Below are 26,182 nucleotides of genomic sequence, written 5' to 3' on the forward strand. Positions count from 1 at the left end.
GTAGGGTAGGTATTCAGCAAACTGTTATTCTAGGCAGCAGAGACAATACAAGCCTTTTCTTCAGGTAAGTCACCACTGTAAGTCACGGGAGCGATGCCTTACCCAAGTAAGGGGCTTGCCTGGAAACGCATTGCATTGTCTCCAATGCCTGGAATAAAATTTTGCTGTAGAGTATACGTACCGACTGTGGTGTGTGCACTGACATAGAGTCCCAGGATTGTTTTCATCAGGGCATATATACCTAGTGGACAGAGGCAGCCGCTTTGTGGAGGAGCCAGCCGCACTATCTAATAGTGCACTGAGTGTGCAGTGTGCCTACTGAGCTCAGACAGACGAGCGGATATTACTGCATTAATTGATCATTCTCTAGTGGTCCTACACATAAGGCCTTGTTCTCTTTTTTTCCTACATTGTTAGTTAATAAGATAAAATATGAAACATGGCTAGGGAATATCTACCAAAGCGGACACATCCATCTGCAAACAAAACTGTTTAGTTAACTTATCACTGTGAAGTTATTGAAAATAGTTTTATTTCATCTGCTATCAAATATAAACATATAATGTAAAAGCTTTGCAGTTTGACCAGGGATATCAGCCACCCAGAGAAACTCATCTGTAAACAGCTCTTTTAGAGGTTTTTCTCCTCATCAGTACAGAATAGGGTCCTAGTAGGCTGGGTGAGATGCCATTGAAGCAACTCTTGGAAGGTACTAGTTCTCCTTGTGGGGATCTAGCTAGTGTAAAGAGTCTTACAGACAGTGCTTTCTGGGAAGAAATAAGTATGTAAATGAGTTCTCCAGTGCAACCTATAGGAAGCTACCCTGTAGGGCAATGTTCATCCCATTAAAAAAATAAAACATGACATAAAGGAAGATGGTCAGGTCGGTTTTCCCAAATAAACACAATATATTGGCAGATGTGGGACTTCATGAGGAATAAAACTGTACCTTTATTTGCTTCAACACAGGCACCCATTCAGAGAAATAGCCCAAGAAGGGCTTCTCACACCATATGTTAATTAGCGGTGTACTGTCTGATGGGCAGTTCACTTCTCCAAGTAGTTCGGGCTGTTTACCTCCCTCTTCTGCTCTCCCCTCCATCTTTGACTAAAGAATGCCCCCTTGTTCACTGCTTGATGTCTCCAGCTCCGCCCTTTGGTGACGCCATGTGTCCCACTTATGGGGCGCCTGCGGTGTGCTGAAGGAGCAGACGCATGCTCTGTGATTTCTTCTCACTCTGGAATGACGTCATTCTAGGCACCCCATATGTGGGACGCATTACCTCATCAACAGGCGCAGCTGGAGATGTCATGCAGAGAACAAGGGGCCGTTCTTTAATGGAAGAGGAAGGGAGAGAGCAGAAGAGGGAGGTAAACAGCCCGGACTGCTTAGAGAGGTGATCCGCCCATTGAATGGTCCACTGCTAATTAGTATATGGTGCGGGAAGCCCTTCTCAGGCTATTTCTCTGAATGGGTGCCAGTGTTGAAGCAAATAAAGGTACAGTTTTATACCTCATGAACTGCTACATCTGCCAATATATTGTGTTTATTTGGGAAAAATGACCTGATACACTTCCTTTAAAAAGCAAGTCAAACAATGCAGTATTAGAGACAGAGATTGGGAGGGCAAATCGGAGACCTGAAGCTTTGTTGAGAAATCCACACATAAATCAGGGAGAAGAAAGAGAGGGGTGTTAATTCTCTTCTTCAACAATGTTAAGACTGTCTAAGATGTAGTAGCCTTCTCAATATCCAGTGATTCCAGGCTAGCCATATAGCATCTGAAACCATTCATAAGGTGCCAGGTCTCCTCTATTGCCCCAACAGAGTGATCCTCGGGAAACAGTCCACAGAGCACCATATGGTCCCATAGGCTGTTCCTGCATACAGAGTATTTTGAGTTCATGTTCCATGACATCAAACAGACCCCGTGAAAAGCAGCATGGCCAGAAAAAGGAGCAAAGCTGTTTCCTCTGTGTAAGGGCCACTTGGTCAGTAAGGAGTTTTACACATATTGTGGACATAGATGACTTAAATGGAACACCCCTCTGAATAGCTGTCCACAACAAATCCCTGTGCCTGCTAATTAACTTTCCAGAGGAGACAATAGTCCTTACAGTCAGACAGTCTGTAGCGTGTCATCAGGAAGCCCTGAAATAGACTCTATCAAGTCTTTAGCTTTGATGAGCTTTAAGATTGCCTTGTAGTTCCACAAGTCATTAATACATTTAGTTGATACTTCCTCACAAATCCGACAACCTCTCCATAGAACCAAGGAGTGTGCCAGTTGTAAGGGAAGAACCTATCCTACTTTTCCAGCTATAGCAGAGCAAAAGACCCAATGAAATTTATTCCAGGACTTCCTGCTGCCACAGCTGAGATTGTTTGGAAGACCTTGTCCTGTAGCACATTGACCAACAGACATTAAGACCTAGCATGGATGGCCACTCTGAAGGGTTTGCCCCTGAGAACTTTCTTGCATAGTGGACTGAACAACATGAGGTACAGCCCTTGGTGTCCTATTCTGCGAGGAAATACCACTTCTAGCAAAGCCTGTTTGTGCCAACCCATAGAGATTCTGTTTACAGGATCAGCCCATCATATCGTTTGTTACTTTATTTACTTTTTCCTGAGATTTAAGCATTTGAGGCTGTTCAGAAAGCCTAGCACCTTACGAACTGTTTTATGGAGACTTTTTGGCTTGCCAGGAAATGACTTGTCATGAACATAGAGAGGATATCCATCCAGAACTACTGCAGGCTGGTTCGCAGCTTGCTAATAGACTGGCTCATCAAAGTCCATTTGGATGCGCCAAAGATGAAGATTGATACCCCTCTCCTTCCCTTTCTCCTCTTGGTATGTCTTTCCTTCAATAAAGCTTGGGGCCTGTTATTGTTCTTCCTATCCCCATATTTTCCACTCCTCGTGCCCTTGTCACTTGTCTACTGCTTGTTGAATGTCATGTGTAGCTTTATTGGTGTAGTGCAGTGTGAGATGTATAGTGTAGGGTTCTTATACTGCTTATACTGTACTTTATGTGCTTCTATTACAAATGTATGCATGTGATAGTTATTGGACTCTTGTCCAGTCTGCGCTGCATCGCAGTATATGATATTTTTGTATTGGATGACAGATAAAGTTTATTTTTCAATAATTCTGAAACTGTGTTGTCCGTAGATGAGTGTCTCTGGTTTGGCTTACAAAGCCTATTCCTTTAATGGGTCAGGTATTGACTTACTGAGTAGCTACCTATAGGTGGGACAAGAGGCATGGTTTCTTCATTCTGGAAAATACATAATTTTTATACTTTTTTCCAGGAAGCATTGCCTGTAAGATTCCCTACACCAGCTGGATCTCTTCTAGGAAAACCAGTACCCTCCAAGAGTATGAAATCCTGATCTCAAATAGTTACATTATAAAATACATACAAAAAATGTCCTACTTATTTTTACTCTTTTGTTCCAAAAGAAGGCTGAAAATGCCCTCAGTGATATTTCTCCTTTTGTTTTTTTGGTTGGAAAGATTAATCTTTTAACCCTTGTTTAGCTTTTTCGTGGAATTTGCAAATAGTATTTTTAGGTAATATTAGTACAGTTGTCTGCTTAGACAATCTATTTTTCTTAAAAGGGACCCCAAAAATTAGCTGATAACAGGGCGGATACTTTTTTGAGTCTCCTCCCCAACAATTAGCTGTATTCTGTAGAATATTTTAATATCTAGTGTTCAATTCTCTGCAGTGCTGTCCAAATAGTAATGAAACACTACATGGTGCACATGACAATTAATGGACTGCCCATGTAACACATGGATGGATTATATCAGTCTATCAGCTGCTCTTCCCTCCCCTTTTCCCCCTGGCTAATTGATATAGGTGCCAAATCACTTAAAAAATAGTATAAATAGTATTAAAATAATATGCTAGACACTACTTCCCAGGCCTTAGTCCACTTTCTTGTGGTGGTAGACTTGTGCAAAGATAAATTTACTTAGAAAAGGCCCTGGAAAGTACTAATAGTCTAGAACAACATGTGAACGTGATGTAACCAGTAGAGGAGGTTCCTTGTAAAATTAACTCTACCTTAAGATACATCACAACATTTTAGCATTGCCTTGACGAGTCTCACATTCTGCTAGTGGCCATTCTGATGTCATTATCTTATTTACATATTTAGCATTCTGGAAGGGTTCCCCGCTGTATCCTAGTGCCTTAATTTGTGGGCTCTTATCTGAAAAGTGCACAATCTCTTGGAAAAATTATGGCATTGCCACAATTTGAGATTTATTATCCAGCTTTTTACTTTATAACGAAAACGCAAAACATAGATTTCACACAAAACAATGTATGTTGAGTAATCAAACATTCTGGCTTTTTAGAACATATGACAAAAAATGTGATTATTTTAAATTCATGATATATTGTTTTTCAGATCAAGTCAAGAAAAAAATTATAGAATCACTTTGAAATTTGTATTTCTTAAACAGATATCTGCACAAGTCTAAAAATGCTAATTAGTCGGCTGTAAAAGGGAATGCTTACGGACCTTACCGACTGTTGGACCTGGATAATTATAAGAAAGCATGGTCCCAAAAAATGAGAGCTGTCAATTGATATTATGAAAATGCTTATAAAACGCCTTCCAGTTGGAGATCCAACACGAAGTGCGGCAAAAGCTGTTGATTGTCCCCATCCAACTGTCTGTAAAGTTTGATGCAAGTATAAACAAAATAGGAAGTTTACAAAAGAGAAAAGTAGACCAAGAAAGACATTAAAGGGGTTGTCCCGCGCCGAAACGGGTTTTTTGTTTTTTCAATAGGCCCCCCGTTCGGCGCGAGACAAACCCGATGCACGTGTTAAAAAAAAAAACGGATAGTACTTACCGAGATCCCCGCGCTGTGGCGACTTCTTCCTTACCTTGCTAAGATGGCCGCCGGGATCTTCACCCACGGTGGACCGCAGGTCTTCTCCCATGGTGCACCGTGGGCTCTGTGCGTTCCATTGCCAATTCCAGCCTCCTGATTGGCTGGAATCGGCACACGTGACGGGGCGGAGCTACGAGGAGCAGCTCTCCGGCACGAGCGGCCCCATTCACCAGGGAGAAGACCGGACTGCGCAAGCGCGTCTAATCGGGCGATTAGACGCTGAAATTAGACGGCACCATGGAGACGGGGACGCTAGCAATGGAACAGGTAAGTGAATAACTTCTGTATGGCTCATATTTAATGCACAATGTATATTACAAAGTGCATTAATATGGCCATACAGAAGTGTATACCCCCACTTGCTTTCGCGGGACAACCCCTTTAAAGCATCAGGATAGAAAGCTCAAAGCACCATGCCTTTCCCTGCTTATTAAGGGACCAGGAGAGATGGCAAGAATTATCTCAACAGTCAATGCACAGGTGTACATAGAAAGTTTAGACCTATTTCTTATTCAATCAACAGAAAATTGGTTTGGTGGTGATAAATCATTTTTCAGCATGATAATTCTTCTTGCCGCATAGTGTTAAAACTTTTTTTTTTAGGAAAAGCATATGAACTCAATGAAATGGCTGGAAAACAGTCAAGAACTCCATTTGATTGAATATTATATGGTGGAAATTTTAAAAAAAAATGGTGCATGACATGGCTGCATCCTGTAAAGCTGATCTGTCAACTGCTCTTTGAGAAAGCAGGATATAGAATATTGTTTATCATTAGTGAAATGAGTGTCTCAAAGAATTTAAGCTTTAATTAAAGCCCAAGTTTTAATCTGGATTGTTACTGGTTGATGATATAATTTTTTTCCCTCAACATTGAGTGGTAACCGTTTTTTCCTCTACTTGATCTAGAATAACATATGCTATTTATTAAAGGGCACGTGTCACCAGGTTCATGCTGCCTGAACCAAAGGCAGCATGTACGCGGAACAGGTATGCACAATGGCTCCTGTATGTGTTAAACTGAAACTATGCTGCGTTTGCCTCTGAATGGAGCTCTTAGTCAAAGAGGCAGGCTGCACCAGCTTCTTCCTGCCCATGGAATGTAGACTGACAGCTCTCTTCCCTTTTGTTATTAGGGAGAAAGTTGTCAATCAACATGCTGTGGGCGGGGAGAGGCCAGCACAGCCTACGTCTTTGACTTGGAGCTCTGTTCAGAGTCAAACTGCAAGGCCAGACTTCTACTGCACACTGATGAAGGGCAAATACCCTGAAACAGCTGTCTGTGCATGGAGTTTGGCTTTGCTTTTTGATTCCCAGTCATTGTTACAAGGCTTGTATAAAGAGTCTAACTTTGGCTTGAAGGAATGCTGCCTTCCAATAGGTGGCACTGTGGAGGTATTATTCCATCTCTCTTATTTGCATAGTGTCTATTCTGAAACACCACAACGTTTCTGTATCACAAATGTACAGGGGCTGTAGGTATATCAGCTCCTGGTTCAGACAGCATGAACCCCAGTGACAGGTTACCTTTAAAATAATTTTCATTTGTTTGAGGTATGTTTTGCAAAGCCAAAAATTGTATTGTGTCATACTTGTGATTAACAAATAAGTGAGGTGATTCCATAATTTTTGTTAGGAGTTGTATCCTCATGGTTCAAGAACTGAACCTTCGTTCATTCATAAGCTGAGGTCATCGTGCACTGATGTTATCAGGTATAAAGGGCAGACAATTTTATTTTATTTTATCAATTACTAGCTGATTACCCAGCGTTGCCCGTGTATTTTATTTTTAGACATGAAAAGAATTTAAATGTGTGTGTGTATATATATATATATGTGTATGTATGTATGTATATGTATATGTGTGTGTATGTGTGTGTGTATGTCTATATATATATATATATATATATATATATATATATATATATATATATATATATATATTGTGTGTGTGTGTGCTGATTTAATATTAGTATATGAGGAGGAGGTCGTCTGTGTAATATATTGGTATATGAGGAGGAGGAAGTTGTCTGTGTAAGATATTATCTGAGGAGGAGGAGGTCGTCTGTGTAATAGATTAGTGTATGATGAGGAGGAGGTCGTCTGTGTTAGATAAGACTGTGAAATAAAAACCATCTGCTCAAGTGCAATTCCAGCATTTGGGTAGTGGGGCTGTCTTATCTCCCCCAATTTTGTCCCCATGGGATGAGTTCTATATGTACCAAGTTTGGTTGAAATTGCTCTAGGAATTAATGAGTGATGGTGGCGTATACACGCATCCTATTTTATATATATATAGATATGTATTTAAGAAGAATGAAATGTAAAATTATCCGTTCAGGTTTGTCATCTTTTTAGTTTGTTTAATGCGACTTGCTCAAGCAAGTTGAGTGTTAAATAAAAAGAATAAATGATTTGATTCCACATATCAAGTTATTGTGGAAAAAACAACCATACATATACATGGAAATTGTTGGGTTACGACTTTTGTTTTTTTGTAGGAGAGTTTACTCCAGAAATGCAAATGCGAATTAGACAAGAAATTGAAAAAGAGAAGAAAACAGAAGTTTGGAAAGAACGATTCTTTGAAAAGTTTTATGGCGAAAAGTAAGAAATAATGCTTAAACCAGCTTTAATTATATATTAAAAAACACACGCATATAGAATGGTAGCAAACTAGGCATCATTGGTGTATTTTAACTTTAATCGATATAATGAGTATATAACAGAATATTAAAATGTGTGTGAACACCTATAGGAAAAACATATGTGTACTGCACCTATGTGTGGCCATTCATTTGCCCTGCAGGTATATAATGCTTTATTACTTCCTGGTTAGCCTGTATATCAATTGATGTTAACTTTATATAGTTTTAGTCTTAAATTAACACTCTCTTAGTTAGTTATCATATGCATGAAGGTAAATCCCAGTATCAAACTACCACTGTAGTTCTGAATAGAATTCCAGGTGATCTTCTAAACACCCCAAGTTAAACTTGCTTGTAGTTAGTTGTTGAGCTAGACAGTGATCTCCTCTATTTCAACAACTATAAGTAATATTGGGTTAAGCTTCACTGTTGTCTCAGTCACACTCTCTGTTATCTATATCAAAAACCTTTTATTTTTAAAAAAATAACAGTTGCGGTATCCATGTCACTTCCTTTCACCCCTTTAGTGGCACGCCCGTAAAATCTCACTGACCATGCAGTTAAACCCCGGAAGATTTCCGTGGACAGCTCTAGTGCTGAAATGTGCAGAGCACTGAGCTGTCATCTAAAATCTTCCAGGATTTTTATTGCATTGTTGACTGCCCTGTGAGGCATGATATGGTAATAATAAACCTGCCACTGAAGGGGTTTAGTGAGGAGAACAGCAGCCTTGGGTCCCTTGTACAATAAAGCGTTTTTAGTTTATTGGTTTGTAAATAAAACTTACCAATCACATTGCATGATCAGTATAAGAAATAAAAGTTGTGATTGGTTGTCATGGGCAACAAAGACAATTTTTCTGTTGACCGTTTCATAAATCGCCGCCATTGTTTTTACATTTGAAGGCGGAATACCTTTACCGATCGGGCACAATTACCACAAGTGCACAACTCTTTATGCAACTTTTTTTGCATCAAACAAAAACCATTTAAACGTTGTGGATTGAGTTAGTGCTACATTTTATTTTTTTGGAGGACACTTGCTTTAATGCTTGTTTTTTTATTTATTATTGAACAGATTTGTAAAAAAGGCAGTTTGTATTTGTTGCTAGCTGTTTTTTTCTTTCCCAGATCTGGAATGTCTAAAGAAGAATCTTTGCAACTGACTTCTGGGCAAAACAGCAGTGAAGATGAAAGCAGCTCTCTAGAAACCTCACTCAACTTACCAGGTCCATCTACTCAGTTTGAGAACAGTACAACATCTAGTAACGAAACACCAGTAATATTAGAAACAGAAGTTATTGAAGAAACTGTGTGTAACATGGAGCATATTCCATCCAAGGACATAATCGGAGAAACCGCACTGGAAGAAATATTGATATCTGAGGAAGCAGTTATACATGAGGAGATTGCTGAAGAAGTTGAAACAGTTGAAACAACCATTTGTGAATGCCAAGTGGATGATGTTAAAGCAGAAATTGAGATACCTGAAGAAGTGACAAATCAGAATACACAGGATGAGGCGAAAGAGTTGCGTGCAGAAAATGTAGAGTCTTGTGTTGTCATGGAGGATGAGATGCTGCCTGCTGCAGATGCAAAAATAGAATTAGTAAAATCTGATGACCATCAAGAAGACATGTTGGAAGTTTCAAGTGATTTACATGAACACAGGTCTCCAACACCTGTGGCCTCTCAGACTTTACCTATTGAAGAGGCTGAACCAGAGACAACACCAGTTGAAGATGCAAATGAATCAGAGCATGATGCTCCTAAAGCTGCTACTGATCCATTATGTTCGGAACATGTGGCTCCTGTAGAAATGGAACTCATCAGTGAACCAGATGGACAGTTCTCTGAAACTGCATGCATTTCTGAGACCTCATTTTCTTCTCAAAGTCCTGAGGAAGCATGTGCTAGTCTCACTTCACCAGGAGGTGACATGCAGTCTGCTTCCGAGGAGCCTTATACACCTGCATCTGTTGAAGCTTCAATTCTGTCTGAAGTTTCAAGCTTTGAAAATGCTGAAACAGAAAGTCAGCAAAAACCTTTAACTGAAAGCCCACCAACTTCTGTTGCTTCAGATGCTTCACCTCTTTCCAATTCACCTGTCATATCAGAAGCATCTCCTTCCTCTAACCATCCACTGACGCCTGAAGCTTCTCCAGCATCAAATTTGCCATTAACCTCCGAAGCATCTCCAATGTCAGATGTACCTTTAATATCAGAAACATCTTCAGTGTCTTCCCTAGCACTGACCTCTGAAATTGGACATGCACCAAATGCACCGGTTACGTCTGATGCATCTTCTGGTTATAGTCCTGCTCCAAATGAACATCACCTATTACAGCAAGAAAGTTCTCCCGCTACATCTGATGAATCGCAGTCACCTTCAAAGGATGAGACTGATGGTTATTCGGAAGCATCCCAAGCAGATACTGTTGGCACTGAACATGAAAACTCAGAAACCATTAAGTATAATTTAGCAACTCCAAACTCTGATACTTCACTGTCTGAAGATAATCAGAAGCACTGTAATTCTGAAAGAGACCACGAAAAACCAAATGTAGCATCACCCCCCCAGTTGTCACCACCAGATACCATAACTATTAAAAACCATTCAAGCCACTATCGTATTGTTGATAAAAAGTATTTATCTCCTTCAAGAGAAGGATTTGAGGGAACATACTCTAGGAACAATGAGTCTGTGCACTCCAAGTCTCACGATAAACTATATACAACCTCATTAGAAGTGTCTGGATATTATGAATCTAGCAGAAGTAAATCTCACAAGCAACAAGGAAGCTCCCAAAGTCGGCCAGATAGTTCACATTATAAGTCATATGATCATAATAAGCAGTCGGAGGCAGTTTGTCGAGAGCCTGAAATTTCTAAACGAAAAACTGGAGAGCAACATAGTTTTGGTAACTACAAAGAAAAGAGACCAAGAATAGATGACGATCATCATAGTAGAGCATCCTCTATTTCAAGTCAATCTGAGAGGGAACACCCACCTAGAGAAGAACCCCGTGTTCCACCTCTAAAGGTAAGATGTCTGATCATGTACAAATTTTTGATTTTCATTCATTGTCAAAATTGACAAGACTTCAGCACACCGTGGGCACTAAGATATAAGCAAACATGTAATCTTTTTATTGTTAGAAATTGAATTATGGCTATATTTACTAGACTTTTAATTTTGAAGTTATTAGAGCACATTCAAATCGTGTGAGCCCACCTGCCACAACAACGTGACCTCGCTCAAATGGGTCTATACACTACATCAGATATGCCGCTCTTTTTGTTCTAGGGCTACAATAGAAAATGAAATCAGGATACTAGTTAAAACAGCCTTCTGTAAAGCCTTGATTTATTTTGCACAGTACATTGATAGTAAAGATTTTAGACTGCATTGCAATTTATATCCTTTATCCCTTGTTATTGAAATCTTATTAAGGCTTGTTTTTGTAACCCAAATATTCTGTTTTATGGAGGTTTGTAGTTCACTTGCTGGCTAACACCTTCTGTAAATGGATGTTCCATTACATCCCAATTACAGTTTTCTAGCCGCAATAGCATGTAATTGTGTGCCCTAATGATCTCACGAGCTTAGAAGCTGTGCCTTCACAATCACTGGAGAACACAGCTGTGATAAACAACCAGACTTCTGCTGTAACAGCTTGGATTAGAGAAACCACTTGTCCTGGCCATTTAACACCTTTATTTCTACAGTCCATTATGATTCTGGTATAGAAGACGTATAAACAAAAGGGGGGGAACTCTTTGTTTCAGTCTTGGAATTGTGATTGCATGGACTGATGGTTTTAAAATAACAGCCTAAAGCCTACGTAAGGCCCCAGGGCTATCTTATGTTATGGTCCTTTTACACGGGCCAACAGTCGGGTAAACTGCACAAGCGCTGACATCACTGCTGAGGTTTTTGGACTCCACCGCTGGATCACGGGCTTCTCTCTGGATCCTCGCTCTGTGCTTCACCTTCTATTTGAAGTGCGGAGCGTTTATACAGAACAACAAGCCAGTGATGGTTTTGAGCTGACTGAAAGTCTGTGATTAAAACCTATGAACGAAAAGTGAGCAATTTTTGTGCATTTACACTGCACGATTATCGCTCGTATTCGTTAGTTTGAACAAATTTTGAGCAATAATCGTCCTGTGTAAATGCCCCATTAGGGTACCTTTACGCTGTGCAACTATCTTTCAGTAAGTTGCTGAAGTGTACAAGCAACAGTTGCTTGAAAGCTTTTACGCAGAGCGCTTACTATTTGTTGTACACTAAGGCCTCATGTCCACTGGAAAATTCAAGCCCGCCCGGATTCTCCATGTAGAATCCCGCAGCGGGTCCCTCCTTTCCCGCAGACATGAGGCTTAAAAATAAGATTTACTTACCTGTCCAGACGCTGTGGATCTCCCCTCCATCATGGCCGGATCTTCTTTCTTCGGCCCGGCGTATGTGCTCTGCACGCCAACAGCCTGCCGCGCGCATGCGCCGGGCACATCTTTTTCTGTACTCATTCTCTCCCGCGGCACAGCAGAAATACAGCTGTGGGTGTGGCGCGGGAGCAGACAGCTTCCATAGATTTCAATGGAAGCTGTGGGAGCCCCGCACGAAATGGAGCATGCTGCGGGTGTTTTCCCGCACGTGCGATCTGCGCGGCAGGGAAAAATGACATCCGCAGGTATTTAATTACCTGCAGGTGTCCAATGCATCCCTATGAGCGCAGATCATGCATACGGGACACCCACGCGGATATGCTAAATCTATTTTACTAGTGGACATGAGGCCCTAGATATTATTTCTAGGAGGTATCCCCATGCAAATTCCTTTGCAAGTCGTTCAAATACCAACAACTCTGACTTTACAACAGACGGGTTTTAAATCAACCAGCAACTATTTTTTAGCTTGGTTGAAATGAAAAGACTTGTACCTAGGGAGCGAATTATCGCTTGTCCCTCTGTTGGTGGCCATGTTTACAGGGAACAACTTCCTTTCACTCTTTTGAATATTGAGACAATCCCATGTAAAGTTTTATTGCCTTTTTCAGGGCATACTCTACACATATCAGAAAGAAGTCTGTATATTTTAAATAATATACACATTTTCCAATACATTGCTGTTTCAAAATAAAATCTCAAGTTTAAGGGGTTCTTCAGCTTTGAACTATTGATAACCTATCCTCAGAATAGGTCATCAATGGTTAATTGGTGGGATCTGCCGCTGGAATCCTGCTAGGTCATTGTCACAATGTAGAGAGCCAGAAGCAGACAGCCCTGTACATTTTACATTGACACGGGTTGATATTTGTGTCCAAAGCCAAGAAACTCTTATATATTAGAGAAAAATGCTTCTTTCTCTACTCATCTTGCTTTTTTCCTCCTACTTCCTGGCTCCTGCACTGTTCATTCCTTCTCAAGTATTTGAGAAAATTCATCTGCAGAGATCAGGTTACAGCTGCTGCCCATAATCGTCTATGGAGAAGGGAGAACTAGAGTAGAAGGAGGGAGAAACTGCAGGGAAAAAGAGTCAGAGAGACACACAGATATGCTGCTGAACACTCTAGTAAGTTTTCCATTTCCTCCCCGGTGCTGGATTCAAAGCTACGTTCCTCAGTACTGCAGTATAATATCTTCCATGCCTCTGTGGCTTCTGAGAGTGTGCTAGAGAGAGAAGGGAGCAGGATCTTTTCTTCTCAGTGTATGCTGTGCATGAGAAACACTTTATAGTTGCTAGTCTTCTGCCCCCTGTAATAGGGAAACTCAATGGTTTTCCTCTAGAATCCACTGTCTACTCCAAATGAATTACAATGAGAAGTAGCATGCATGCAACGTCACCAAGTCTGACCATGTTGGTCAACCATCAGTACACTTCTCGTTTATTCTTAACCTCACGGTACAGATATAGTGGAAATGACACAGTAATACAAATACACGCCCCCAACCTCATAACAACTCATGATTGGCTTAGTATGTAATGACTCTAATGACATATGTTTATGCCTTGAGGTGTATGTTGCTAATGAACACGTGATTCCTAAGAAAAGCAACTAGGATAGACTTATTAATATCCCTGCCTGGACCACGGAATCCACGGGAGGAGGAATGGAGCAGTCCCCTAATCCTGTTCCAATTACCAAAAAAACGGGCCGTGCAAAACTTCAGCTAAATCCGACAACTACTAGGCGACCCTCAAACGCCTTGAATTTGGAACATAGTATACGTATTACGCAATATATAATCCCGTTCAAGAGCGGTATACTCTTCCGTATCTCAACCTTTTTCTTTTTTCTTCTTAGAAAAATGTATGTGGACACATCCAGGCAACCCCAGCAATTGTTTAAAAACAAAATGTTTTGCTGAAAATGGGTCAATAGAATACAACCATTGGCTTCAATAATGAATTATGGCTGCCTACAGACGGGCGGAAATTCCGCGGCGGGATTCCCCTGTATGCCTGCATAGGATTGCATTACAATACGCAATTCTATGCAGATGGCCGCGGTTTGTCTGCGCGAAATCACGTGCAGCAAACAAAACGCGGCATGTTCTAATTCTGTGCGGGGCTTGCAGAGCTCCGCCCAGAAACGTCACTCGCCAGCTCCGCTCTGGGCATGCGCCGGCAGCCGGCACATAAAGGGAGCGGGGAGCGGGTGAGTCCGCGGTGCTCTCTGCAGGCGCTTGGGTCAGGTCCTGCTGCGAGATTTCTTGCAGCCGGATCCGACCCGGCCGTCTGCAGGTGGCCTATTTCTCTTTTTTTGGCAAAGACTAATACCTGTGCTTATCTGGCATAGACATTTATTGGTGAAGTTGTGACAACTCGGCTCCCTCACCAATCCTGAAAATGTGGGTGCCTATTTGCTGGACCCCTATCACACATTCATGAAATACCATATGGATATGTCATAACTGTTTAATAGAAACCATTTAAAAAAAACAGTGAACATTATTTTTTTCTTAAGATAGGATTTAGTAGCAGTTGGGTATTTTTTATGGTCTCTAGCAATGATCTGTAAAGCAAAATGTTGGATAGCGCTGCCCCTCCCACCTCATGAATAATTCACTGCACTTAGTGAGCTTTACCTCATTAATTGCAGTTCTCTGATTTGTTTGTTTTTTTGTTGTTGTTGATTGGAACGAGATAGGGGTGGGAGCTAATTATTAGAAAGTTGAAAAATAAGGGCCACCCTAAGATATATATATATATATATATATATATATATATATATATATATATATATACACACACACACATACATACACACACATGTTTGCATAGGCTGATGTGAGAAACATATGACAAGACATATATTCACACAATAGAATACATATATTATTACTATTACACCAGTCCTCTCTCCAAAGACTTTTATGGGCAGTGACTGTAACCTGATCTCTCACTGTACAGATGTTATCAGTGAATTCTGATTGGGTGGTCAGTTCAGGGAGAGGTGGAAAGCAGCCTGATAAGTACAGCCAGAGGCAGTGTTCTATAATAAGATGTATTCTAAGGCTTATCTTCACTTGCACTATTGATTTATGGAAAGTAGTTTATAATCTAAAGTACACTTCAAACTTATTTGTCTCTATAATGGCATTTTGTCATTAAAAAGTTCCATGCATTTTCTTTTGTACTCAATTGTTTTTCTGCCTTTATGAAGAACGTCGTTTGTTAAAGTTAAAAGCTGGACAACTACCAATTGCTGGAAGAGACTTTGTATTGCCTTAAAATGTTCACTCACTGTTTCATTAGTACATCATCATCATAACTCATAGAAAAATGAGTACAGATTTGAATTGCATTTGTCCTTTCAATTGTTGGATTGCAATTAACTGAGTCTCTCTGGCTAATTATGCAATGCATTATGAAATAAGACATTTGTTGTTCACAATCATTTATTTCAGCATTTCAGAATGTTTTTGTCGTACAGCTGTGCATTGGATAGAAATTGCAAGGTCAAACAGAGCTTTTAAGTAAAGAGAGAATTGAAGAGAGGTTCATTAATAGTAAATACATTTTAAACATTTCACAATTGATGTCTGTGGGTGTATTTTTAAATAACATAATAAGTTAGATGCTTGATAGTAATTATTTTCCACCCTTTTTTTTCATTAGAAATATATTTTTAAGTAAACTTAGTTCATTTCCAGAAATGTTTCAGGTCAAATAACCCTTTTCATATTATATCAGCCTGTGTGTAGATGGGGCCCAAAATGTACTACCAAAGCATTCAAACAGTTAAAGGTCAATTCATCTACAGGTTTATATACATAGTAAACAGCCATGTCTGAGGTCATGCACATAGGATGTATATGTGTTCTATTTAGTACATACAGAAAGTCCCTTTACAAACATACACATAGAGTAAAATAAATTATTTCATAATTTATATAAGATAGCAAAATGGTCACCGGACTTTGAGACCATGTCAATATGATAGTCAGTGTGAAAAGTGTAAATCACTTTGTTTACCTAAAATGAATTTTTTTCTGAAAATCACTGTTAACTGTTGGCCATTTGTACTTTATAATTTAGGTCTTTGTACTTTATAATTTGCTGTCCACTGTTGTCACGTGAAGCTTATCTCTAATAACAGAGACACCAAGATAAATGATAGGGTGTGTGTGTGTGGGGGGGGTGATGTTGTATTATAATGGTCGTAGAAGTCTATGGAGATGGCAGGAGGAACCTTCTGCAGAGGGAGACAGAAACAGATAGACACAAACCTACTGCTACAGATGATGGTAAGTGTTTCCTGTGCCAAAGCTACTAAAATCACATCTACACTGCTCATTATGTCCTACATAATGCTGTAATTTAAGTGAAAGACCTACATAGGGATGCGTGGATTGCTACTCGTGGTTCCCAGAAGGAAGGAAAAGATAATTATGTACAGACAAACTGCTTTTTTTTGTCCCTAATCAGCGTACTGTAGGTTGGTGGCTGGCTGAGTAAGGGAGGTAGAGTTTCTCCTTAGGGAGAGCAACTAGTAGGGGTGAGAAAACTTATAGGGCCCTGCTTTGTCCTCTGTGAAATTTCTGCAAATGCAAAGTTGGAACAATGCTTCTACAGCACCAACTATTAGGAAGCAACATTCCTGCAAGTCACTGTCTGACTTTTTAACAAGCTGCTTAACAATGACTTGGAATAGAGGTGTTATAAAGGCATTGTTCCATCTTTCCATATGTATACATACTTATAAGTCTCTTCACACCCACTAGGTGCTCTCCCTAATTAGAAACTTTACATTTCGTTATGGACTGTGTGTGCTGCAGAGAGTTAGGAAGCAAAATCTGTTGTTTTCTCCATGTGCAGTGCACAGAAGACATCATAGTAGCGAGTCCTTACAGAACAGCTCATGGAAGACTGAAGATAAGAGATGCATCCTGTAGAGAAAAAATGCAGGATATCACTCACATGTATTCCTTATTAACACACAGCAGCTTATTCTAAAAAGAAATTTGAAAGTGCAGGTATACTTACATTTATTATGTCTATGGCACGGATCATGAAAAGTAAACACTATTTACATACATTAAAAAGATCCATTGAAAAGGCACTTCATTTACTTATATAGTTGTATTACACTGGATTCAGAGATTGTAATGCATAAAAAATGTCAACAGAATAGTGAAGCAAAATGACATGAATTGACTAAGTATAGCATAACGTAAGTATATATGAATAAACAGAACAGAAAATAAGACTACAAGAATAATCAATGCATAAATACTAATAAAGTAAAATAAGTAAGCAAACACTAAATCAATAGATCACTTAGTTTTAATTAGTCCCGAAAGGTTACATGCACAAACGCCCCAGGACTTCCATGGAGTAGCGGTGTCTAGATGTTTGGTCCAATCTGCATTCCCTCTCCCCTCTACCTTGTACCCATCTTTTTATATCTAAAATTTCCCCTGAATCAGCCAGTAACATGATAACAGGTAGAGGCTTGAAAGACCATCATGACCGAGTTTGTATGAAGAATAGTTATCAAGTTTACATGATCAAACAATGGTGTTTGGATTGTTATGAACTCGTAGTTCATGTTTGATAATAATTGCCCACTAATTGGAGTGTTGAAACCATAAAAATGAATCTAAGAACCCATGCCAACAAACATTCTCCTAATTTCTTCTTGTACCAAGTATCAAACTCTGTCAACACCCCTGCTGTTTAACCCCTTATTTCTTCAGTCATAGCCGCTTCTGCTCCAGTTGCTGTCTACCCTACCTTCATCCTGCTACCAGTACATTGGGTGACCTCTCGGCTAGTCTTGGTTGTTACAGTTGGCCTAGCATGCGTTTCTTCGTCTATCTTACTATCTACCCTGCCAATCTAACAAGAATAATCAATACATAAATACTAATAAAGTCAAATAAGAAAGCAAAGAATAAATCATTACTTAACTTCACTCTGTCCTGAAATGTTACATGCGCAAACAACCCAGGAATTCCACGGAGCAGTGGTGTCTAGATGGTTGCTCCAACTTGAGTTCCCCGTCTACCTTTTCCCCATCGTTTCATACCTAAAATTCCCTGTGAGCCAGGCAATAATAGGAAGACAGGGAGCTTGAGAGACAATGATGACTGATCATGTAACCTTGATAACCATTCTTCATACAAACTCAAGCAATGGGGGTTGGAATCTTAATTACAATAGTATTATACCAATGGGTACTAGTGGGTACGCATGCGCAGTCACTCTTCCCACTGTCAGATCCGCACTCTTAGTATTGATGTAGTGATTCTCTGTTCACTGATCGTCAGCCTGTACAGATTTCTTCTCAAGAAGGGATTAGAATCTGAGCAGTAATGCAGCAATATTTGGGAAAGCTGAGAAGACTACTTCTGAGGATAGACTTGTGAGCAAGCAAGTACTATTTGCTTTCATTACTCCAGACTCCACAGCATAAGGAAGGAGACAGACTAGTGGTGATATGGTGCAGGGGGGAGTGAAGGGTCTATAGCATGCAAACAAGAGGTTTGGGGTTTTGCAGACAGGAGTCATAACTTAATCATATGCCACTGCACAACAGCCCACCCACAATAGCGCAGGGTAGTACTTGTGCTGAGTTGGACTCTGAGAAGGAGAAAAATATAAGAAATTTGTATGGAAATAGTGCAAAATAATTTAAAATGGTGCTACCAGCCTTTTGTGACTCTTTATATGAATTTTATTCATGAGGTAACCACTTTAATTGAAAAATGCATAACCTCCTATTAATTTGTAACATAGTCACTAATTTTCCTGTACAGCTGTTTTCATTTCAATCAGATGCTCGTGGAATGAACACAATATAAGTATGATAGAATCTCCTTCATTCCTATTGGTGACATTTATTGGAAGAACAATCTTATCCATCATCGTCTTAGATTTTTATTAGCAAGGTTAAAAATGAGTGCACATATAAATTACTTAATTAAAGATGAGCTGTGTGCTCCTTGTCCATGTGATTATCTTTAGAGATGAGCGAACGTACTCGTCCGAGCTTGATACTTGTTCGAGTATTAGAGTGTTCGAGATGCTCGTTACTAGAGGCGAGCACCACGCGATGTTCGAGTTACTTTGACTTTCATCTCTGAGACGTTAGCGTGCTTTTCTGGCCAATAGAAAGACAGGGAAGGCATTACAACTTCCCCCTGCGACGTTCAAGCCCTATACCACTCCCCTGCAGTGAGTGGCTGGCGAGATCAGGTGTCACCCGAGTATATAAATCGGCCCCTCCCGCGGCTCGCCACAGATGCATTCTGACAGAGATCAGGGAAAGTGCTGCTGATGCCGGAGCTGCTATAGAGAGAGTGTTAGGAGTGAGTTTAGGCTTCAAGAACCCCAACGGTCCTTCTTAGGGCCACATCTGACCGTGTGCAGTACTGTTGAGGCTGCTTTTTGCAGTGTTGCACATTTTTTATTTTTTTTTGTATATCGGCCATGCAGAGCATTGCGTCCTCAGTCTGCAGTCATTGTACAGAGTATAAGGCCAGTACTGGTGAGGCAGGGAAAGAGATATTCAGGCTATATAGGCAGTGGGCTTTTTCCAAAAAATTGGGGAAAAATACTATATTTGGGCTGCCTGTGACCGTCTTCAGTTTACTGCGTGTCTGCTGGGGGTAGTAGTCCTAATTAATACGCAGCTAAGCGTTACAGCAGGCTTGCGCAAAATTCTTTCCTGGGTCTGCTGTCTCTGTTACATCAGCGCCGTCATCCCGCCAGAGGGAAACAGTATACATAATATTATACGCTGCCTACAGTATCTATCTGCTGGGGGTAGTAGTCCTAATTAATACGCAGCTAAGCGTTACAGCAGGCTGGCGCAAAATTGTTTCCTGGATCTGCTGTGCGTTCCGTAAGCGAAGTCAGCCTCCAACCACAGGCCAATAAGCGGCACATTTAATTACAGCGTTCTGTTTCTGCATTACTGGTAATACAGCATGCTGAGGGGTAGGGGTAGGCCTAGAGGACGTGGACGCGGGCGAGGACACGGAGGCCCAAGTTAGGGTGTGGGCACAGGCCGAGCTCCTGATCCAAGTGTATCGCCACCGACTGCTGCGGGATTAGGAGAGAGGCATGTTTCTGGCGTCCCCACATTCATCTCACAATTAATGGGTCCACGCGGTAGACCTTTATTAGAAAATGAGCAGTGTGAGCAGGTCCTGTCGTGGATGGCAGAAAGTGCATCCAGCAATCTATCGACCACCCAGAATTCTGCGCCGTCCACTGCTGCAACTCTGAATCCTCTGGCTGCTGCTCCTCCTTCCTCCCAGCCTCCTCACTCCATTACAATGACACATTCTGAGGAGCAGGCAGACTCCCAGGAACTGTTCTCGGGCCCCTGCCCAGAATGGGCAGCAATGGTTCCGAATCCGCTCCCACTGGAGGAGTTTGTCGTGACCGATGCCCAACCTTTGGAAAGTTCCCGGGGTCCGGGGGATGAGGCTGGGGACTTCCGGCAACTGTCTCAAGAGCTTTCAGTGGGTGAGGAGGACGATGACAATGAGACACAGTTGTCTATCACTCAGGTAGTAGTAATTGGAGTAAGTCCGAGGGGGGAGCGCACAGAGGATTCGGAGGAAGAGCAGCAGGACGATGAGGTGACTGACCCCACCTGGTTTGCTACGCCTACTGAGGACAGGTCTTCAGAGGGGGAGGCAAGTGCAGCAGCAGGGCAGGTTGGAAGAGGCAGTGCGGTGGCCAGGGGTAGAGGCAGGACCAGACCGAATAATCCACCAACTGTTTCCCAAAGCGCCCCCTCGCGCCATGCCACCCTGCAGAGGCCGAGGTGCTCTAAGGTCTGGCAGTTTTTCACTGAGAGTGCAGACGACCGACGAACAGGGGTGTGCAACCTTTGTCGCGCCAAGATCAGCCGGGGAGCCACCACCACCAGCATGCGCAGACATATGATGGCCAAGCACCCCACAAGGTGGGACGAAGGCCGTTCACCGCCTCCAGTTTGCACCGCTGCCTCTCCCCCTGTGCCCCAACCTGCCACTGAGATCCAACCCCCCTCTCAGGACACAGGCACTACCGTCTCCTGGCCTGCACCCACACCCTCACCTCCGCTGTACTTGGCCCCATCCACCAATGTCTCTCAGCGCACCGTCCAGCCGTCGCTAGCGCAAGTGTTGGAGCGCAAGCACAAGTACACCGCCACGCACCCGCACGCTCAAGCGTTAAACGTGCACATAGCCAAATTTATCAGCCTGGAGATGCTGCTGTATAGGGATGTGGAAACGGAGGCTTTCAAAGGTATGATGGCGGCGGCGGCCCCGCGCTACTCAGTTCCCAGTCGCCACTACTTTTCCCGATGTGCCGTCCCAGCCCTGCACGAACACGTCTCCCGCAACATTGTACGCGCCCTCACCAACGCCGTTACTGGCAAGGTCCACTTAACAACGGACACGTGGACAAGCACAGGCGGGCAGGGCCACTATATCTTCCTGACGGCACATTGGGTGAATTTAGTGGAGGCTGGGACAGAGTCAGAGCCTGGGACCGCTCACGTCCTACCCACCCCCAGAATTGCGGGCCCCAGCTCGGTGGTGGTATCTGCGGTGGTGTATGCTTCCTCCACTAAACCACCCTCCTCCTACGCAACCTCTGTCTCGCAATCAAGATGTGTCAGCAGCAGCACATCGCCAGCAGTCGGTGTCACGCGTCGTAGCAGCACAGCGGTGGGCAAGCGTCAGCAGGCCGTGCTGAAACTACTCAGCTTAGGAGAGAAGAGGCACACGGCCCACTAACTGCTGCAGGGTCTGACAGAGCAGACCGACCGCTGGCTTGCGCCGCTGAGCCTCCAACCGGGCATGGTCGTGTGTGACAACGGCCGTAACCTGGTGGCGGCTCGGCAGCCTCACGCACGTGCCATGCCTGGCCCACGTCTTTAATTTGGTGGTTCAGCCCTTTCTGAAAAGCTACCCACGCTTGTCAGACCTGCTCGGAAAGGTGCGCCGGCTCTGCGCACATTTCCGCAAGTCCCACACGGACGCTGCCACCCTGCGCACCCTGCAACATCGGTTTCATCTGCCAGTGCACCGCCTGCTGTGCGACGTGCCCACACGGTGGAACTCTACGCTCCACATGTTGGCCAGGCTCTATGAGCAGCGTAGAGCTATAGTGGAATACCAACTCCAACATGGGCGGCGCAGTGGGAGTCAGCCTCCTCAATTCTTTACAGAAGAGTGGGCCTGGTTGGCAGACATCTGCCAGGTCCTTGGAAACTTTGAGGAGTCTACCCAGATGGTGAGCGGCGATGCTCCAATCATTAGCATCACCATTCCTCTGCTATGCCTCTTGAGAAGTTCCCTGCAAAGCATAAAGGCAGACGCTTTGCGCTCGGAAACAGAGGCGGGGGAAGACAGTATGTCGCTGGATAGTCAGAGCACCCTCCTGTCTATATCTCAGCACGTTGAGAAGGAGGAGCATGAGGAGGATGAGGAGGAGGGGGAAGAGACAGCTTGGCCCACTGCTGAGGGTACCCATGCTGCCTGCCTGTCATCCTTTCAGCGTGTATGGCCTGAGGAGGAGGAGGAGGATCCTGAAAGTGATCTTCCTAGTGAGGACAGCCATGTGTTGCGTACAGGTACCCTGGCACACATGGCTGACTTCATGTTAGGATGCCTTTCTCGTGACCCTCGCGTTACACGCATTCTGGCCACTACGGATTACTGGGTGTACACACTGCTCGACCCACGGTATAAGGAGAACCTTTCCACTCTCATACCCGAAGAGGAAAGGGGTTCGAGAGTGATGCTATACCACAGGACCCTGGCGGACAAACTGATGGTAAAATTCCCATCCGACAGCGCTAGTGGCAGAAGGCGCAGTTCCGAGGGCCAGGTAGCAGGGGAGGCGCAGAGATCAGGCAGCATGTACAGCACAAGCAGGGGAACACTCTCTAAGGCCTTTGACAGCTTTCTGGCTCCCCAGCAAGACTGTGTCACCGCTCCCCAGTCAAGGCTGAGTCGGCGGGAGCACTGTAAAAGGATGGTGAGGGAGTACGTAGGCGATCGCACGACCGTCCTCCGTGACGCCTCTGCCCCCTACAACTACTGGGTGTCGAAGCTGGACACGTGGCCTGAACTCGCGCTGTATGCCCTGGAGGTGCTTGCTTGTCCTGCGGCTGGCGTCTTGTCAGAGAGGGTGTTTAGTGCGGCTGGGGGAATCATCACAGATAAGCGTACCCGCCTGTCAACCGACAGTGCCGACAGGCTAACACTCATCAAGATGAACAAAGCCTGGATTTCCCCAGACTTCTCTTCTCCACCAGCGGACAGCAGCGATACCTAAACAATACGTAGGCTGCACCCGCGGATGGAAGCGTTGTTCTCTATCACCATCAAAAACGGGGACCTTTTAGCTTCATCAATCTGTGTATAATATTCATCCTCCTCCTCCTGCTCCTCCTCCTAAAACCTGACGTAATCACGCCGAACGGGCAATTTTTCTTAGGCCCACAAGGCTCAGTCATATAGTTTTTGTCAACAATTTTTATACGTTTCAATGCTCATTAAAGCGTTGAAAGTTGCACCTGAACCAATTTTTATTTTAACTGGGCTGCCTCCAGGCCTAGTTACAAATTAAGCCACATTAACCAAAGCGATTAATGGGTTTCACCTGCCCTCTTGGTTGGGCATGGCAATTTTTCTGACGTACATTAGTACTGTTGGTACACCAATTTTTTGGGCCCCTCGCCTACAGTGTAATCCAATTAATTTTTTGCCCACCTGCATTAAAGCTGACGTTACATCAGCTGTGATGGGCACTGCAATGGGATATATTTATGTACCGCTGGTGGGTTCCAGGGAGCCACCCATGCTGTCGGTCCACACGGAGTTGTAACTGTATGTGTCCACTTCTAAAGAACCCCAGTCTGACTGGGGCATGCAGTGTGGGCCGAAGCCCACCTGCATTAAGCATGACATTACCTCAGCTGTGATGGGCAATGCAATGGGATATATTTATGTACAGCCGGTGGCTTCCTGGCACCCACCCATGCTGTCGGTCCACACGGAGTTGTAACTGCATGTGTCCACTTCTAAAGAACCCCAGTCTGACTGGGGCATGCAGTGTGGGCCGAAGCCCACCTGCATTTAATCGGACGTTACCTCAGCTGTGATGGGCACTGCAATGGGATACATTTATGTACAGCCGGTGGGTTCCAGGGAGCCACCCATGCTGTGGGTGAACACGGAATTCCCATTGCGGAGTTGTACCTGCCTGTGACTATTTATAAAAAACCGCGGTCTGACAGGGGCATGCAGTCACCTTGACAGAATGAATAGTGTGTGGCACATAGGTTCCCCATTGCTATGCCCACGTGTGCAGCTCCTGATGGCGGTGGCACAGGATTATATTTCTCATTGCTTCTGTAGAGCATTGTGGGCTATCGCCCCGCGCCTTTTAAAGAGGGTCGCTGCCTAGCCGTGCCAACCCTCTGCAGTGTGTGCCTGCGGTTCCTTCTCATGGCAGACGCACTTATAAATAGACATGAGGGTGGTGTGGCATGAGGGCAGCTGAAGGCTGCGCAGGGACAATTTGGTGTCCGCTGTGGACACTGGGTCGTGCGGGGGGATTGGGCAGCATGTAACCCAGGAGAAGTGGCAGCGGAGTGTCATGCAGGCAGTGATTGTGCTTTGTTGGAGGTAGTGTGGTGCTTAGCTAAGGTATGCATTGCTAATGAGGGCTTTTCAGAAGTAAAAATTGTTGGGAAGGGGGGGGCACTCTTGCCGCTATTGTGGCTTAATAGTGGGACCTGGGAACTTGAGATGCAGCCCAACATGTAGCCCCTCGCCTGCCCTATCCGTTGCTGTGTCGTTCCCATCACTTTCTTGAATTGCCCAGATTTTCACAAATGGAAACCTTAGCGAGCATCGGCGATGCACAAAAATGCTCGGGTCGCCCATTGACTTCAATGGGGTTCGTTATTCGAAACGAACCCTCGAGCATCGCGAAATTTTCGTCCCTCTCATAACATAAGCTTCCCATACACTGTTGTTACTGTTGACTGAACGCTTGTATTTTCCTCCTTATACTTCAATATACATGCATGCTTGGCTATGCTTTAAATAGGGAAAGAGGAATAAGCTGCTACTAAACCTCTCGGGAAAAAGTCGGGAACGCCACATATACATATAATGATTGGACAAAAATCGGTGACTGGGACGACTTTATTCTAAAGTTGCCACATTGCACGTTTTCAGTAGCTGTTATCCGAACAATCAGCTCACAGCTATTCTTCCCCACTTCTAATTACAAATGTGCACTAAACACTGAATCTGCATGTGTTTTCCATGGAGTGGAGAAAGCCTCTGGCAGTAGCTCATCTACTAGGAGAGCAAAATAATCAGATATTGAAATTCAACGTGCCCAATCCTTCTTTCCTTGGACATAATAATCTTTATTTATATGGCACCAACATATTCTGCAGCACTTTACAAATCAGAGGGTATAGGAACACACAAAAGGAGATATTACATACAATATAAAACTAATAAGCAATCTGAAGAATAGTAGTGAAGGCCTCGCTCACAAGAGCTTACAATCTGAGAAAATAAGGGTGACATGATATAAAAGTTAATTTTTCTGTGCAGTGGTCCAACCATCTTTAAAATAATAGGACTAGTAATTATTAGGAAATTATAGCACCAATGTTTCTGGTGGTGCAATGCGGTGGCGGAGCTCAGACCCCCAGTGACTGATCACATGATGGTCACATTTTCACATGTAACTCACACGGTCAGTCACTTACAGACAGGTGGTCATTAGTATTTCATAGTGACTGAGGCTGCGGGTGTTTGTAGGGGATGTAGTTCACCCGCACATGGATGAAGGACCTGTGATGATGTCACCATCATGTGATCAGGGGTGGAGCATGTAACTCACTCTAGGACACAAAGCCCGGGTGACTGATGACATGATGGTGACATAATCACAGGTTTTGTAAGCACACGGCTGCTGTCAGACTCTGCATGTTTTATGTTTAAGGACCTTTGATGATGTCACCGTCATGTGATCAGGGGCGTAGCATGTAACTCACACAGTCACTCACAAACAGGTGGTCATTAGTATTTTCATAGTGTACATAAAGCTGCATGAGCCGGTCACC

The 26,182-nt window shown here is 43.2% G+C and overlaps 1 protein-coding gene across 1 annotated transcript in view; it reads left to right on the forward strand.

Moving 5' to 3' along the window:
* ASXL3 (ASXL transcriptional regulator 3) overlaps positions 1–26,182 on the forward strand; it is a 156,728-nt gene that overhangs the window by 116,346 nt on the left and 14,200 nt on the right. The window contains exons 11-12 of the mRNA XM_066578046.1: positions 7,423–7,528; positions 8,700–10,611. Coding sequence (XP_066434143.1) covers positions 7,423–7,528; positions 8,700–10,611 — 2,018 coding nt within the window. The remainder of the gene's footprint in view (positions 1–7,422; positions 7,529–8,699; positions 10,612–26,182) is intronic.

This window comes from Eleutherodactylus coqui, chromosome 9, assembly GCF_035609145.1.
Source record: "Eleutherodactylus coqui strain aEleCoq1 chromosome 9, aEleCoq1.hap1, whole genome shotgun sequence".
In the NCBI taxonomy this organism is placed as follows: domain Eukaryota; kingdom Metazoa; phylum Chordata; class Amphibia; order Anura; family Eleutherodactylidae; genus Eleutherodactylus; species Eleutherodactylus coqui.